The 18,612-nt window shown below is 44.6% G+C and overlaps 1 protein-coding gene across 5 annotated transcripts in view; it reads left to right on the forward strand.

The window, feature by feature from the left end:
- RTCA (RNA 3'-terminal phosphate cyclase) overlaps nucleotides 1–13,291 on the forward strand; it is a 31,010-nt gene extending 17,719 nt beyond the window's left edge. For all 5 annotated transcript variants that reach the window (XM_040408147.1, XM_040408148.1, XM_040408146.1 and 2 more), the window contains 5 exons: nucleotides 8,472–8,596; nucleotides 8,943–9,001; nucleotides 9,212–9,306; nucleotides 10,851–10,955; nucleotides 12,801–13,291. In XM_040408147.1, the coding sequence (XP_040264081.1) occupies nucleotides 8,472–8,596; nucleotides 8,943–9,001; nucleotides 9,212–9,306; nucleotides 10,851–10,955; nucleotides 12,801–12,893 (477 nt within the window). In that variant the 3' untranslated portion in view covers nucleotides 12,894–13,291. The remainder of the gene's footprint in view (nucleotides 1–8,471; nucleotides 8,597–8,942; nucleotides 9,002–9,211; nucleotides 9,307–10,850; nucleotides 10,956–12,800) is intronic.
- The last annotated feature ends 5,321 nt before the right edge of the window (nucleotides 13,292–18,612 follow it).

The raw sequence follows: 18,612 nt of genomic DNA on the forward strand, positions 1-18,612 counted from the left end.
TCCATAGCTAATTAAGCTAAAGCACATAAAAACATGGACAGTGTCTCTACCTCCCCATAATCCAGGGGTCTCCAAACTTTTCAACAGGAGGGCCACATTGAAGATTTTACAAGTATTCGGGGGCCGGAAAAAAAAATCAGTTATGTATTAAATTAAATGTATATATTTTACATGGATCGTTTTTGTAATCAGCATGATATGACTGAGAACAAAAGAGAAAAAACTTTAGCAAAACAACGCAAAGACACCCGTGTCCCTATCAGCGGTGTCCCCATCAGCACAAAAATGTCCCCATCAGCACAGCAATGTCCCCATCAGCACAGCAATGTCCCCATCAGCACAGCAATGTCCCCATCAGCACAGCAATGTCCCCATCAGCACAGCAATGTCCCCATCAGCACAGCAATGTCAGCATCAGCACAGCAATGTCAGCATCAGCACAGCAATGTCAGCATCAGCACAGCAATGTCAGCATCAGCACAACAATGTCCCCATCAGCACAGCAATGTCCCCATCAGCACAGCAATGTCCCCATCAGCACAGCAATGTCCCCATCAGCACAGCAATGTCCCCATCAGCACAGCAATGTCAGCATCAGCACAACAATGTCCCCATCAGCACAGCAATGTCCCCATCAGCACAGCAATGTCCCCATCAGCACAGCAATGTCAGCATCAGCACAGCAATGTCAGCATCAGCACAACAATGTCCCCATCAGCACAGCAATGTCCCCATCAGCACAGCAATGTCCCCATCAGCACAGCAATGTCCCCATCAGCACAGCAATGTCCCCATCAGCACAGCAATGTCAGCATCAGCACAGCAATGTCAGCATCAGCACAGCAATGTCAGCATCAGCACAACAATGTCCCCATCAGCACAGCAATGTCCCCATCAGCACAGCAATGTCAGCATCAGCACAGCAATGTCAGCATCAGCACAGCAATGTCCCCATCAGCCGTGTCACCCTTAAGCACAGCAATGTCCCCATCAACGATGTCCCCATCAGAACAGCAATGTCCCCATCAGCGGAGTCCCCATTAGCAGCTGATAGGGGCCACCACTGATGGGGACACTGCTGTTGGGGACGCGGCTGATGGGGACACCATTGATGGGGACACCCGTGTCCCTATCAGCGGTGTCCCCATCAGAACAGCAATGGCCAAATCAGAACAGCAATGTCCCCATCAGAAAAGCAATATTCCCATAAAAAAAAAAATATTCCCATCAAAAAAACAATATTCCCATCAGAAAAACAATATTCCCATCATGGGGACACCCACTGATGGGGACGCTGCTGTTGGGGACATTGCTGTGCTGATGGGGACACCACTGATGGGGACGCTGCTGTTGGGGACATTGCTGTGCTGATGGGGACACCACTGATGGGGACACCATTGATGGGGACACCCGTGTCCCTATCAGCGTTGTCCCCATCAGCACAGCAATGTCCCCATCAGCGGTGTCCCCATCAGCACAGCAATGTCCCCATCAGCGGTGTCCCCATCAGCACAGCAATGTCCCCATCAGAACAGCAATGTCAGCATCAGCACAGCAATGTCCCCATTAATGATGTCCCCATCAGAACAGCAATGTCCCCATCAGCGGAGTCCCCATTAGCAGCTGATGGGGACACCACTGATGGGGACACTGCCTTTGGGGACGCGGTTGATGGGGACACCCGTGTCCCTATCAGTGGTGTCCCCATCAGAACAGCAATGTCCCCATCAGAATGGGGACGCTGATGGGGACATTGCTGTACTGATGGGGACACCATTGATGGGGACACCTTTGTCCCCATCAGCAGTGTGCCAATCAGCGGTGTCCTCAGCAATGTCCCCATCAGCACAGCAATGTTCACATCAGCAGTTTCCACATTAGCAGCGTCCCCATCATTGCTGATGGGGACGCCGCTGTGCTGATGTGGAAACCGATGATGGGTCACCGCTGATGGGGATACCCATGTCCCCATCAGCGGTGTCCCCAGCAATGTCCCATCAGAACAGCAATGTCCCCATCAGCAGTGTCCACCGCAACATCCCCATCAGCACAGCAATGTCCCTGTCAGCGGTGTCCCCAGCAGCATGTGTCCCCATCACCGCTGATGGGGACACCTCTGATGGGGACATTGCTGTGCTGATGGGGACATCGATTATGGGGTTACCGCTGATGGGGACATTGCTATCCTGATGGGGACACCATTGATGTGGACACCCATGTCCCCATCAGCAGTGTGCCAAACAGCGGTGTCCCCAGCAATGTCCCCATCAGAACAGAATTGTCCCCATCAGCAGTGTGCCCATCATCGCTGATGGGGACACCTCTGATGGGGACATTGCTGTGCTGATGGGGACACCATTGATGGGGACACCCGTGTCCTCATCAACGGTGTCCCCATCAGAACAGCAATGTCCCCATCAGCACAGCAAAGTCCCCATCAGCAGTGTCCCCAGCAGCACAGCAATATCCCCATCAGTATGTGTCCTCAGCAGCTTGTGTCCCCATCAGCGCAGCACAGCAATGTCAGCGTTCCCCATTGTGTCCCCATCAGCGTTGTGCAACACTTGCCTCCGCTGTAGCCGGCTTCTGCTCCTCTTCTTTTTTTTTTCTTCTTGGACTCCTGAGTCCCGACTCCCGCCCGCTGCTACACACGTGGATTTGTTATTTCAAACAGCGGGCGGGAAGAGGGGAGGTGCCGCACCTGTGACGTCACTGGTTGCCGGGACATCGGCGGTCCCAGCAGCCAATCAAAAAGCACAGCGTGACAGCATGGGCGGTTGTGCGGCTTTCGTTCCTGCAACCTGTCAGCTGCGGGCGGGCGCGGAATCGAACACACAACACAAGCGTGACAGCATGGGCGGTTGTGCGGATTTGGTTCCTGCAACCTGCCAGCTGCGGGCGGGCCGGATCGAACGCACAAGCGGGCCGGTTGTGGCCCGCGGGCCGGGGTTTGGAGACCCCTGCCATAATCCAACTAAGAGGTCATCAGTATTTAAAGGGGTTTTCCCATGTCAACATTTGTGGCGTATTGGTGTGTAATGCCACAAATGTCAGATTGCTGTGGGTCCCGCTGCTATCTCCATGATGGGGTCCCCAAAGTTTAGGGATTGCAGCTGTGCATACACAGCCAGCCTCCATTGGGGTTTAAAATTTAGTCCTGCACTGGCTCGGCTATTTCCAGCATTGTTCTCCATTCACTGCTGCAAGACTTCCGAAAATTGGTCAGCACTTTCGCCTACTTTTGCAAGTCTCATAGCAGTGAATGGAGAGGATGCTGCGCATGTGCTCTGTGTACTTCACTTCAGGGGTCCCGTTTTGGAGACAGTAATATGGGTCACAGAGGTGTGACCTGCGCCTATTTGACATTTGTGGTATATTTCATTGATATGTCGGAAAAGTGGTGTCCCGCACAACCCCTTTAACGCCTTAAGGACCCAGGATGAGATTGCTCGTCCTAAATGGCCGGTACTTGCACCCCAGGACGAGCCCTGTGGCCCCCCCAGGGGCCAAATTAGACACTACCTAAGACAATCGCCCAAAATATAAAAAAGATATGGCTCTCAGAATATGGAGACACTAAAACATGATTTTTTTTTTTTCAAAAATGCTGTTATTGTGTAAAACTTAAATAAACAGAAAAAGTAGACATATTAGGTATCACCGTGTCTGTAACAACCTGCTCTATAAAAATACCCCTCAGATGAACACCGTAAAAAAATAAGGTAAAAACAGTGTCAAAAAAGCAATTTTTTGTCACCTTCTCCTCACAAAAAGTGTAATATAGAGCAACCAAAAATCATATGTACCCTAAAATAGTACCAACAAAACTGCCACCTTATCCCATAGTTTCCAAAGTGGGGTCATTTTTTTGGGAGTTTCTACTCTAGGGGGGTGCATCACGGGGTCTTCAAATGTGACATGGCAACTTAAAATTATCCCAGTGAAATCTGCCTTCCAAAAACCATATGGCGTTCCTTTCCTTCTGCGCCCTGCCGTGTGCCCATACAGCGGTTTACGACCACATATGGGGTGTTTCTGTAAACTACAGAATCTGGGTAATAAATATTGAGTTTTGTTTGGCTGTTAACCCTTGCTTTGTTAGCTGAAAAAAAATGGATTAAAATGGAAAATCTGCCAAAAAAGTGAAATTCTGAAATTTCATCTCCATTTTCCTTTAATTCTTGTGGGTTAACAAAGTTTGTAAAATCAGTTATGAATACCTTGAGGCGTATAGTTTCTAAAATGGGGCCATTTATAGGTGGTTTCTATTATGTAAGCCTTACAAAGTAACTTCAGACCTGAACTGGTCCTTTAAAAAGTGGGTTTTGGAAATTTTCTTCTAAGCCTTCTAACGTCCCAAAAAAAGAAAATGTCATTTACAAAATGATCTAAACATGAAGTAGACATATGGGGAATGTAAAGTAATAACCATTTTAGGAGGTATCGCTATCTGTTTTAAAAGTGGAGAAATTTAAATGTTTAAAATTGCAAATTTTTTAAGATTTTGGGTAAATTTGGTATTGTTTTATAAATAAAAATGAAATATTTTGACTCACATTTACCACTGTCATGAAGTACAATATGTGACGAGAAAACAGTCTCAGAATGGCCTGGATAAGTAAAAGCATTTTAAAGTTATCACCACATAAAGTGATTAAGGTGCAAAATGGCAGGGTCCTTAACCCCTTAAGGACCTAGGACGTACCGGTACGCCCTATTTCCCGAGTCCTTAAGGACCCAGGACGTACCGGTACGTCCTGACTTAAAATCTGTATTCCGGCGCCCCAGGGGTTAATTGGAACGGGATTTCGGCTGAAATCATTCAGCCGGCATCCCGTAACAATGCAGGGGGGGGTCATTTGACCCCCCCGTATCGGCGATCGCAGCAAACCGCAGGTCAATTCAGACCTGCGGTTTGCTGCGCTTTTTGCAGTTTCTGATCGCCGCGGTCCCTGACCGCGGGGATCAGAAACTTTAGAGTGGCTAAAATCATTATTTTTCACCCCCCCCTGCACCCCTGCACGATTTTATGCCGGAGGGTGGTGCGGGGGGGGTGTCGCAGGCGGTGGGGGCGTTGCGGGAGGCGGGCGGTGCGGCAGGCGGGATCGCGATCCCCCGCCCGCCTCCCCATGAACGATCGTTGGCTTCTAGTGGGTATACCAGGGTGCCAGCACATTGCTGGCACCCTGGTATAAACGGCTGACATCTGTGAAGATGTCAGCCGTTTAACCCTTTCCATACCGCGGTCCGTACGGACCGCTGTATGGAAAAAGTTAACTGTCATCGGTCAGGGAGCTCCCTCCCTCTCCATCGGGGGGCTGCTGTGGCTTTGCAGCCCCCCGATGGAGAGGGAGAGAGCCCCCAGAGAGCCCCCCTCAGCCCCGTCCTTACCCTTCCCCGTCTGCGAAGTTCTGAGCAGACGGGGAGGGTTCCCATGGCAACAGGACGCCTGCTCAGGCGTCCTGCTGTCCATGGTGCTGAACAGATCTGTGCTAAAAGCACAGATCTGTTCAGTGTAAGTAAAATACAGTACAGAACAATATATATTGTTCTGTACTGTATTATACAGACACCAGACCCACTGGATCTTCAAGAACCAAGTGGGTCTGGGTCACAAAAATGTAAAAAAAAGTGAAAAAAGTTAAGATAAAAAAAAAAACATTTTTCACTGAATAAAAATTAAAAAAATAAAATAAACTACACATATTAGGTATCGCCGCGTCCGTAACGACCTGATCTATAAAATGGTCATGTTACTTTCCCCGCACGGTGAACGCCATAAAAATAAAAAAATAAAAACTATGAGAAAATTGAAATTTTGCCCACCTTACTTCCCAAAAAAGGTAATAAAAGTGATCAAAAAAGTCGCATGTACGCCAAAATAGTACCAATCAAACCGTCATCTCATCCCGCAAAAAATGAGACCCTACTCAAGATAATCGCCCAAAAGCTGAAAAAACTATGGCTCTTAGACTATGGAGACACTAAAACATGATTTTTTTTTTTTCAAAAATGAACTCATTCTGTAAAACTTACATAAATAAAAAAAAAGTATACATATTAGGTATCGCCGCGTCCGTATCGACCGGCTCTATAAAAATATCACATGACCTAACCCCTCAGATGACCACCGTAAAAAAATAAAAATAAAAACAGTGTAAAAAAAGCCATTTTTTGCCATCTTACGTCACAAAAAGTGTAATAGCAAGCGATCAAAAAATCATATGCACCCCAAAATTCTTGTTACCTTGCTGCACAAAAAGTGTAATATAGAGCAACCAAAAATCATATGTACCCTAAACTAGTACCAACAAAACTGCCACCCTATCCCGTAGTTTCTAAAATGGGGTCACTTTTTTGGAGTTTCTACTCTAGGGGTGCATCAGGGGGGCTTCAAATGGGACATGGTGTAAAAAAAAACAGTCCAGCAAAACCTGCCTTCTAAAAACCGTATGGAATTCCTTTCCTTCTGCGCCCTGCCGTGTGCCCGTACAGCGGTTTACGACCACATATGGGGTGTTTCTGTAAACTACAGAATTAGGGCCATAAATATTGAGTTTTGTTTGGCTGTTAACCCTTGCTTTGTAACTGGAAAAAAAATATTAAAATGGAAAATCTGCCAAAAATGTGAAATTTTGAAATTGTGTCTCTATTTTCCATTAAATCTTGTGCAACACCTAAAGGGTTAACAAAGTTTGTAAAATCAGTTTTGAATAGCTTGAGGGGTGTAGTTTCTTAGATGGGGTCACTTTTATGGAGTTTCTACTCTAGGGGTGCATCAGGGGGGCTTCAAATGGGACATGGTGTCAAAAAACCAGTCCAGCAAAATCTGGCTTCCAAAAACCAAACCGCGCACCTTTCACTCTACGCCCTACTGTGTGCCCGTACAGTAGTTTACGGCCACATATGGGGTGTTTCTGTAAACGGCAGAGTCAGGGCAATAAAGATACAATCTTGTTTGGCTGTTAACCCTTGCTTTGTTAGTGGAAAAAATGGGTTAAAATTGAAAATTAGGCAAAAAAATGAAATTCTCAAATTTCATCCCCATTTGCCAATAACTCTTGTGCAACACCTAAAGGGTTAACGACGTATGTAAAATCAGTTTTGAATACCTTGAGGGGTGTAGTTTCTTAGATGGGGTCACTTTTAGGGAGTTTCTCCTCTTGGGGTGCATCAGGGGGCTTCAAATGGGACATGGTGTCAAAAAACCAGTCCATAAAAATCAGCCTTCCAAAAACCATATGGTGCACCTTTCACTCTACGCCCCGCTGTGTGGCCGTACAGTAGTTTACGGCCACATATTGGGTGTTTCTGTAAACGGCAGAGTCAGGGCAATAAAGATACAGTCTTGTTTGGCTGTTAACCCTTGGTTTGTTAGTGGAAAAAATGGGTTAAAATGAAAAATTTGACAAAAATATGAAATTCTCAAATTTCCTCCCCATTTGCCAATAACTCTTGTGCAACACCTAAAGGGTTAACAATGTATGCAAAATCAGTTTTGAATACCTTGAGGGGTGTAGTTTCTTAGATGGGGTAATTTTTGGGTGGTTTCTATTATGTAAGCCTCGCAAAGTGACTTCAGACCTGAACTGGTCGCTAAAAATTGAGTTTTTGTAAATTTCTGAAAAATTTCAAGATTTGCTTCTAAACTTCTAAGCCTTATAACATCCCCAAAAAATAAAATATCATTCCCAAAACAATTCAAACATGAAGTAGACATATGGGGAATGTAAAGTCATCACAATTTTTTGGGGTATTACTATGTATTACAGAAGTAGAGAAACTGAAACTTTGAAATTTGCTAATTTTTTTCAAATTTTTGGTAAATTAGGTATTTTTTTGTGCAAAAAAAATAATTTTTTTGACTTCATTTTACCAGTGTCATGAAGTACAATATGTGACGAAAAAACAATCTCAGAATGGCCTGGATAAGTCAAAGCGTTTTAAAGTTATGAGCACTTAAAGTGACACTGGTCAGATTTGCAAAAAATGGCCTGGTCCTTAAGGTGAAAATGAGCCCGGTCCTTAAGGGGTTAAAGGGGTTCTGCAGTTTGTTTAAACTGATGATTCATCCTCTGGGTAGATCATCAGCATCTGATCGGCGGGGGTCCGACACCCGGGACCCCCGCCGATCAGCTGTTTGAGAAGGCAGCGGCACTCCAGCAGCGCCGCGGCCTTCTCACTGTTTACCGCTGGCCCAGTGATGTCACGACTAGTATCAACTGGCCTGGGCGCGGCTAAGCTCCTGGAGCGCCGCTGCCTTCTCAAACAGCTGATCGGTGGGGGTCCCGGGTGTCGGACCCCCGCCGATCAGATGCTGATGATCTATCCAGAGGATAGATCATCAGTTTAAACAAACTGCAGACCCCCTTTTAAGGGGCTAAGCTCTTCACTCTGAGAACTTTTATTTGCTGTAATGGTTTTACTCATTGGAATATATATGCAAAAACTTTATATTTGAATTTCCTCAGATGGTGAAGGATATGATTTCAGCTGCAGTACGCTGCATACGACGGGAGCTCAGGGATCTTTATGTGAATATCCAAGGTGTTCAAGAACCTGGAGACAAAGCGGTAGGAAATGGCAGTGGGATCATGTAAGTGTTTTTTGTTTTATTTTTTATAGTACGCAAACAGCCCATTAACCAGCATACTATAGTAATAGGAGAAAGTACTTGCTCTGCCTGCAGCCTTTGACTGTATAGCATAAGGACCATGTGAGTGCCCTGTGGCTAGTGTGGCCTAGGGCTACGGTGGACCTTTTATCCACAGAACATTTTTGGGTATGATGTCTGCAGATTCAAATTCAAGTTGATCATGAGAAATGTAATCCATAGTAGTATCAGATACAAACTGACCTCAATTACTCCTCTTGATTCTGGTGGCAATAGAGGCAAAGCTTGTTAAACGCTCATTTGCTTCCCTTTCTTTCTTGTTTCATAGAATTGTTGCTGAGACATCGACCGGCTGTTTATTTGCAGGTTCATCTCTAGGACGGAAAGGTAATTCTGTAGTGTGATTGGAACTTAGTCCCATTCTTCGTATGGAGGACTGGTCAGTAATATTGGATATCTGCAGTAGTTTTCAGTGATCGTCTACATTTCCTTGCGTGGGAAATTCTAGTGTTCGGTTTAGCAGAAGAAAAAAATCCATTTAAATTAAAAAAATGGTTTCCTCCAAAGGTCTTGATAACTTTTCTGACTTTTCCATAGGGGTACCCTCAGATCGTGTGGGTGCAGAAGCTGCAGAAATCCTTCTCCGAAACATTCGTCATGGAGGCTGCGTTGATGAATATTTACAGGACCAGGTACCCAACAAAAGCATTATATAGAAAAGTATAAGGCAGTTATCACACAGTCAGTCAGTGTTTGATCAATGATCCGTGATGGCGAGCCAAAAACAGGTGCGGATCAAACACTCAGAGCAGTGCGAATCTTTCCATTCTCTGTGTAGGAATCACTCCTGGTTTTGGCTCACAATCACTGATGGAAATCTCTGACCAAACACTGAGACCTTGTTCACATTTCCTTGTCCATTTGACGTCCGTGGAAAAATCTGTCTGTTTCATCCGTGAAGATCCGTATTTCCGTGTGTCTCTTTTTTGCCCTCTGTGTGTCCTCCGTATCCCATGGACACTGCTCAGCTGAAAATTAATTTTTAGAGCATCTCCTACCACTGGTCAGTGAAAAACGGATCATAGACCAAAGTAATGTGTGTATCTGTGATTTTTATTTTTCAGTGGAAAAAACTGCAGTGTGAACAATGGATACGTGTGCTGACTGCAGAAAATGCAGATAGTACATGTCCGTGAATGAGGCCTGACTATGTGAAAGCAGCCGAAGAATACCTCAACACAGATTGTAGACAAGGCCAACAGTGGATGTTTTAGGATTCTAGATATATTGGAGGAGATCAAAGCTGGTATAAGGAAAAGTAGCTTAGTCGCCCATAGCAACCAATCAGATTCCACCTTACATTTTTCAGAGCTCCTTTAGAAAATGAAAGGTGGAATCTGATTGGTTGCTATGGGCAGCTCAGCCAGTTCTACTTCACTCCAGTTTTGATAATTCTCCCCCATTGAGTGCTGTTCACTCTCTTATCGAACCCAATTTACACAAATAAAAAATCGGTTTTAAAGAGTCATTGACTTTTCTGAAAATGTTCGATTATGTTATAGAAACATATGAAAAGATTTGATCGGTGGGGGGCGGAGTGCTCACCTCTTATGACACACCCCATTTACCGCAAACCCCCTCCCCTTTTTGAGCAAGTTGGAAGAGGTTGTATAAGAAGTAGTTGCGCAAAATTGTGCCACTTTTTAAACCGATTCTAGTTGCATACACATTAGATGCACATCTGGCCATACACGTTACCCTCAATTTCACCCAGGCAGCCCCCCTGATATGAGCATCGGAGCACTTCATGCTCTCATGGTCTCCTTTGCCCTGCGCTGAATCGTGCAGGGAAAAGGCATTTTATGGAGTTCCAGTGACTTACCAGGCTCTCCATAGGGATTGCTAGGCGGAGGCCTGCCCGTCAGAGCCGGTGACGTCACTGCGAACATTGCTGGGCAGGAGCCTCCGCGTTATTACAAACAAAAAAAAAACGCTATACAGCGCAGGGCAAGGGAGAGCATTGGAGCATGAAATGGCTAAAAATGTTACTTTGTCCAGGTTCAGCCCTGAACCCGGACAACCCCTTTAAATGTGAGTTTCTCAGTAGATATGGGGGGGTTGAGCATGTTGGATTTCAAGTTATCTCTTGTTTTGCCTGTGTTTGATATCATTTTACAGTACAGCCTGAAAATAAAAGCTGAACTCCAATTTTTTTATATATTTTTTACATTTCCAGTTGATCATTTTTATGGCCTTGGCAGATGGGGTCTCACGGATCAAGACAGGACCCCTGACCTTGCATACACAGACAGCCATCCACTTTCTAGAACTGCTTACCAAGGTACGAATTATTCAGAAGACCTGCCGCAGACAAAAGATTTGTTTAAGTACTATATTCAGGGTGGTTGCCCACATACAGTCTTGTGAAAAAATTAGGACACCCTTTGAAAGCATGTGGTTTTTTGTAACATTTTTAATAAATGGTTATTTCATCTCCGTTTCAACAATACAGAGAGATTAAAGTAATCCGACTAAACAAAGAAAACTGAAGAAAAGTCTTTTCAAGATCTTCTGTAAATGTCATTCTACAAAAAGCCTATTCTAACTGAGGAAAAAGATAGGACACCCTTGCCCCTAATAGCGAGTGTTACCTCCTTTGGCTGAAATAACTGCAGTGAGACGGTTCTTGTAGCCATCTACCAGTCTTCGACATCGGTCTGAGGAAATTTTACCCCACTCCTCAATGCAGAACTTTTTCAGCTGTGAGATGTTTGAGGGGTTTCATGCACGTACAGCCCTTTTCAAGTCACCCCACAGCATCTCAATGGGATTCAAATCTGGACTTTGACTTGGCCATTCCAGGACTCTCCATTTCTTCTTTTTCAGCCAATCTTTGGTTGATTTACTAGTATGTTTTGGGTCATTGTCATGTTGCATGGTCCAGTTCCGCTTCAGCTTTAATTTTCTAACTGATGGTCTCACATGTTCTTCAAGCACCTTCGGATACACAGTAGAATTCATCGTGGATTCTATGATGGTGAGCTGACCAGGTCCTGCTGCAGCAAAGCAGCCCCAAACCATGACACTTCCACCTCCATGCTTCACAGTTGGTATGAGGTTCTTTTCTTGGAATGCTGTGTTTGGTTTACGCCAAACATGTCCTCTGCTGTTGTGTCCAAATAATTCAATTTTGGACTCATCTGTCCAAAGAACATTATTCCAGAAGTCCTGGTCTTTGTCAACTTTATCGCTGGCAAATGTCAGTCTGGCCTCGATGTTTCTCTTGGAAAGCAAAGGTTTCCTCCTTGCACACCTCCCATGCAAGTTAAACTTGTACAGTCTCTTTCTGATTGTAGAGGCATGTACTTCTACATCAACAGTAGCCAGAGCCTGCTGTAGTTCTCGAGATGACACTTTAGGGTTTTTGGATACCTCTTTTAGCATCTTGCGGTCTGCTCTTGGGGTGAACTTACTGGGGCGACCAGTCCTGGGCATGTTGGCAGTTGTTTTGAAAGCCCTCCACTTGTAGACTATCTTCCGGACAGTGGAATGGCTGATTTCAAAATCTTTTGAGATCTTTTTAAATCCCTTCCCAGACTCATAGGCTGCTACAATCTTTTTTCTGAAGTCCTCTGACAGCTCTTTTGCTCTCACCATGGTGCTCACTCTCACTTCAACAGTCAGGAGCACACCAAACTAAATGTCTGAGGTTTAAATAGGGCAAGCCTCATTCAACATGCAGAGTAACGATCTACTAATTATGTGCACCTGGTGTGATATACCTGTGTGAGATCTGAGCCAATTTAAGAGGGAATACATGTGAGGGTGTCCTATCTTTTTCCTCAGTTAGAATAGGCATTTTTGTAGAATGACATTTACAGAAGATCTTGAAAAGACTTTTCTTCAGTTTTCTTTGTTTAGTTGGATTACTTTAATCTCTCTGTATTGTTGAAACGGAGATGAAATAACCATTTATTAAAAATGTTACAAAAAACCACATGCTTTCAAAGGGTGTCCTAATTTTTTCACATGACTGTACCATTTTTAGGAAAATATGTGTTTTCCTAGTGTTTTGTCCAGCGTTTTTTTTCCCCCTTTTTTATATAAGGTGGCACTGCACTACACAGAAGTGTCCCATGGTGAAGAATGACTAGAATACGCTAAAATTCCTGTTCACTCCCAACAGGCCAAATTTACAGTGACGAAATGTGAAGAGCCAGGCACAGACAACTTTATCATAGAATGTCAAGGAATTGGCCTTCAGAATAAGAACATCTGACAGTCGCCTAAGAATCCCGGAGAAGACGGCAGCACAGCATGCAGTGAAGAAAGCATGACACTAGGGGGCAGTGCACATCTAGTGCTTTCTCACCATGTTTACAGCTTTACCTTCAGTCTGAGAGAGAATCAGATTGTGTGCATGAAACAGAGTTTAATATGTTACTGCTGAGAGAGTGATATGCGCCATGCCTCCAAATAAACCGGGGAAGCAAAGTGATGCTACATTTGGATTTCAGTTTGTCAGCGCACTTGATTACTTGAATGCCTCTTATGTTGATATTTGCTCTCCTCTTTATAATTTATTTTTATTTATTTTACACACTTTTATATAGCGCTGACATTGTAAAATATAAGAGTGAAACTGGATCGCACATCCTCAATACTATGCTTTTATCTAATAACTGCTTCTCAGCATAATTAACATCGCTTCTCAGCGCAATTTATCGTATACCTACCCCTATGCTGCATGCTGTACATGAGGCATTAATATACAATTTGATCAAAAAGCATAGGCCCACTCACCGCGACAAGGTTGCCTCTTTCAGTGGGAACCTACTCTAAATTTGGTGCAGCTCTGTGTGGTGACCAGACATTAGCATCGGGCCGTCCCCAATGGGGCTCACTATCTAAGTACCGTAATAATTTAATTTTTTTTACAAAAATGCCGTGTTGGGATTTTTAGAAAACAATGGTGTAAATTGATCGTGAGGCTGTGGGGGGGGAAGGGGGGGGGAATGATCATGTACAGTGTTTTTAAATGTAGTGTTGCTGGAGGTAATATTGCCGTTATTTCGGGCAAATTTATCAAATTGTCGCGCAACGATGATAAATTTGTTGTATTTTTAGTTATGTCTAGGGATATTTCATTTTACTAGGGGATATTTCATTTTACTATTACTGGAGAATGTATGTAAATCCTGGCCAGGCACTATTACTGACTGATATGTATGGCACAAATGTCTCTAGTTCCTGGTGTAAATGTGTCCCACTGTAGATTGCCCACAATTTTGGTGTAAAATGCTCCAGAAAAAGGTGCAAATACATTGATAAATGTGGATCCTTTTTTTCCCAATCGTCCATGACAGCACCAGCAGAGAGGGTCCGCCTCCCAGGACAGGAAACCCACAGGTATAAAAAAGGAGGAGCCTCTCCCTTCCGCAGTGGCTTCTTTTCCTAGGAAGTAGATCCTACAGGTGTGTGCCATAGAGAGGAGTAGTATCTCCCTGGGCAACTAAGGAGATTTTTCTTTCAGCTGGGGGGTGTGCGCCCGGTGAGTTTCCTGCTCCACACACCCGGAAGACGCTGGGATGAGGAGCGGCACGGCGTTACTACCGGGAAGCGCTATACTAAGTATAGGAATTGGCTGTGTTCCCTTACTAACCGGTGAGCGGTTCCCGCTATTGTAGACGCCTTCAGCAGTCGGGACAGGTTCCCATGCGGCACGCTAGATGCCTGGAAGGGCTGCGGAGCCACATTATAATAAAGGAGGACCGGCCTGATGAGTCACGTGCTCACAAAATGCCAGGATAGCGGGTGGCGTCATGAGATCCCGCAAGATTTCGTCCCTGTATCCAGGAAGTGCGGGAAAAACTGACTTGAATTTAAGTGCCCAACTAGAAGCCGAGGATTATTGTCGGGGAAGGTCTGGATACAGGCTGTTTAAAGGTCATGGAGAGTACTGGTGACCTGTGATATGGATGGAGGGTATGCACGTTGATATGCTCTGTTCTATTGAATACTGGCTTATGGCAGTCTGTTGTTTTTCAGGATAAACCTAAAAAGGCATCCTCTAAGGGTACTTTCACACTTGCGGCAGAGGATTCCGGCAGGCAGTTCCGTCACCAGAATCGGCAAAACGTTTGCAAACTGATGGCATTTGTCAGACGGAAGCGGATCCGTCTGACAAATGCATTGAAATGCCGGATCCGTCTCTCCAGTGTCATCCGGAAAAACGGATCCAGTATAAATATGTTTTGCCAGAACACTTAATGCTGGATCCGGCACTAATACACCGGCATTCCGGCAAGTGTTCAGTCTTTTTGGACGGAGATAAAACCGCAGCATGCTGCAATATTTTTTCCGTCCAAAAAGACTGAACTGAAGACGTCCTGATGCATACTGAACGGATTGCTCTCCAATCAGAATGCATTAGGATAAAACTGATCAGTTCTTTTCTGGTATTGAGCCCCTAGGACGGAACTCAATGCCGGAAAAGAATAACTCTAGTGTGAAAGTACCCTAAAACGAAATATAGAGAATGTGGATTGTGTAAAACAAAGTTGGCTCCCACCTATACGAAGCTACTTTGTCACCCTTGTATTGAGTCTACAATTGCAGAAGAGTCGCCTTCCATGATGAAATGCATGAAGAAGTTAATTATAGAGGAAGTGGGGAACGCACTTAAAACAAGAAAGTTCCTTATAAGTCCCAGGATAAATCTCCGTCAGTTTACTCCGATATCTCTAGCTCAGAAGATGAAGTTTTTGTTAGTGAAGTGGGGAACTGGGCTCGGATTAGTCTTCTGAGGGGGACAGGGGTGGTAAACCCTTTTTTCCTATTCAGGATACGGATCAGCTATTAAAAGCGGTTAGAGCTACTCTGAACATCAAGGACCAAAAAGAAGTCCTTTCCATTCAGGATGTAATGTTTGAAGGGCTAGAAGGAAGAAGAAACTGTTTTTTCATTCATAGAAATGTACCAACTTTAATATCTAATGAAAGGAAAAATCCAGATAAATGGAGCTTTATTCTGTGATCAGTTAAGCAAAAGTATCTGTCACGGTACCTGCTGTGACAGAGGTTAGAAGATCTGAGAGACTGACTGCATGTGAGGTTAACTGACAGTCTCTTGAGTCTCAATGTTTGTTTGGTAATGACCACACCTCTTGTCAGGTGCAGCTTGTGGTCATTACTGCTTCCCTATTTAGTTTGGTCTCACACTTCATACCATGCGGTTGATATTTGCTGCTGGAGTTAGTTAGGCTGGTGTGTTGTTACTTTGGATCTCCTGCTCCTCCATTCTTCTTTAAGCATTTTGTTGTTCGCTTGTGTGTGTTGTTGTCTAGGCCTCAGAGAGACGCTGGTTCCTTCATCTGGGGAGGAACCAGTAGTCTCATTGCCTGCCACCACTCCTATGGAGTATTTCCACCTTCAGGGTCTACTCATACTGGCAGGAGTCAGGTAGAGGTCACCATCCCTCTCCCTTAGCTTTGAGGCCTAGACACCGGTCTATTTTTTTTTCTGTGTGTTATCTGGTGTTATCCCCTCCCCATTACCCGTGACAGTATCCCTTTGAGGAGTCGGATTGCCAATCTTGGGATCGGGCTCCAAAGATTGATGTACCCATAGCAAAAGTTTCCCGTAGATCCTCCCTTCCCTTTGACGATTTAGGTCAGTTAAAGGACACTATGGATAGAAAGGAAGACAGTTTTCTTAGACGTACATGGGAATCAGTGGGGGCCTCCTTTAAGCCCAATATTGCCGCTACTTGTACAGCCAGAGCCCGTATCTTATGGATTAAGCAGCTCGAGGCTCAAATCAAAGATAGTTTCCAGAGAGAAGTTATTGGAGAATATTCCAGTAATTGTTAAGGCGGCAGACTTTTTAGTGCATGCCTCTGCGGACACTGTTAGAAACACAGGTCTGCGACTAAAAAGCTGTTTGATTATTTTCATCTAATTTCCATGTATTTAGGTGTGCTGAAAACAAATAAAATATTGAAAAAACTCCTAGATGTCATGATTTGCCACAAAATGCTAAATTGTCTTCAAATTTATGAAATTTTTTAAATACTTGGTATTTTTTTATATTATGGGTCTTTAACCAAATTTAAAGTTCAAATTACTATTAATTAATTCACATAAGTGCATTTAAGATATTAAATGCACAAAAAGCCCTTTTAAAGTGGTTGTCAGTTATGAAAAAATATATATAGCACTGTAAATCTGATGGTCAGCAATATATACATAAGTGTCACGGATGGTGTTACAGAAAACTGGAAGTTATAAATAAACATCCGACTGACTTGATCCCAAACTAAGGAACATATGGGTGAGCCCTATAAAACCCCTAGAGCTCTCCCTGACTGCTTTGCCCATGCAAAGATCTTTATGATAGAAAATTGCATGCCCTCGTACCTAGAATGAGTGACACCTGAAAACCCTATAATAGTGAGGGGACACGACCACCGGCTCCCTGCAGTTAATACGGAGGGAGTCAGGGTCACCTAGAATCACGCCAGCATGGAAACACAAATAAAGAAAAAGACTTATCTGAGGAACCAGCAGTTGCAGCCTCTTGCAGTGAACACAATCCAGGAAGTAGTATAAACCGCAAAGTGAGGCAGTATGGGACGAAATATAAAGGGAGGCAATCAGTGTAAATAGATGACAGCTGGGAGAAGGAAAAGAGATGACAAAGTTAAACCAAAACAAAGAACATCATGCAAGAGGTACAGAAGAACGTCTGCCACAGCTTCTCAGAGAGCTGGCGGTGACAGTACCCCTCCCTCTACGAGTGGACTCCGGACACTCAGGGCCCACCTTCTCAGGATGGGACCTATGGAAAGCCCTGATAAGACGAGTGGCCTTAATGTACGCCACTGGGACCCACATCCTCTCCTCAGGACCATAACCCTCCCAATGAACGAGGTACTGGAGAGAACCGCGGATAATGCGAGAATCCACAATCCTAGAGACCTGAAATTCAAGATTACCATCAACAACAATCGGAGGAGGAGGCAAAGAGGAGGGTGCAGTGGGTTGGACATACGTTTTTAATAGGGACCTGTGAAAAACATTATGGATCTTCCAAGTCTGAGGAAGATCAAGACGGAAGGCAACTGGATTGATGACGGACAAGATATTGTAAGGCCCAATAAACTTAGGACCCAACTTCCAGGAGGGAACCTTCAGTTTAATATTCTTTGTAGACAACCACACCAGATCACCCACATTCAGGTCCAGACCAGGCACACGTCTCTTATCCGCCACACGCTTATATCTCTCACTCATCCTCTTCAGATTACCCTGAATCTTTTGCCAAATAAATGACAAAGACGAGGAAAATCTCTCCTCATCAGGTAAACCAGAAGACCTCTCTCCAGAGAATGTCCCAAACTGCGGATGAAACCCATATGCACCAAAAAATGGTGACTTATTCGAGGACTCCTGGCAACGGTTATTTAAAGCAAACTCCGCAAGGGACAAAAATGAACACCAATCCTCCTGATTCTCTGCCACAAAACAGCGCAGATATCTCTCCAGATTCTGATTGACGCGTTTGGTCTGGCCATTCGACTGCGGGTGAAAAGCAGAAGAGAACGACAACCGAACCCCCAAGCGAGAACAGAAGGCCTTCCAGAATCTGGAAACAAACTGCGTGCCCCTATTAGAAACTATGTCTGAAGGAATGCCATGCAATTTGACAATGTGATCAACAAATGCTTGCGCCAGCGTTTTAACATTGGGTAACCCAGGAAAGGGAATGAAATGCGCCATTTTGCTAAAACGGTCCACTACTACCAGAATCACAGACTTCCCCGAGGAACGCGGCAGGTCCGTAATGAAGTCCATGGACAGATGCGTCCAAGGACGGGAAGGAATGGGTAACAGGAGGAGAGAACCCGATGGCCATGAATGAGGGACCTTGGCACGAGCACAGATCTCGCAGGCTGCCACAAAACCCTCAACCGTCTTACGAAGAGCCGGCCACCAGAAT

The sequence above is a fragment of the Bufo bufo genome, chromosome 9 (genome assembly GCF_905171765.1).
Source record: "Bufo bufo chromosome 9, aBufBuf1.1, whole genome shotgun sequence".
In the NCBI taxonomy this organism is placed as follows: Eukaryota; Metazoa; Chordata; class Amphibia; order Anura; family Bufonidae; genus Bufo; species Bufo bufo.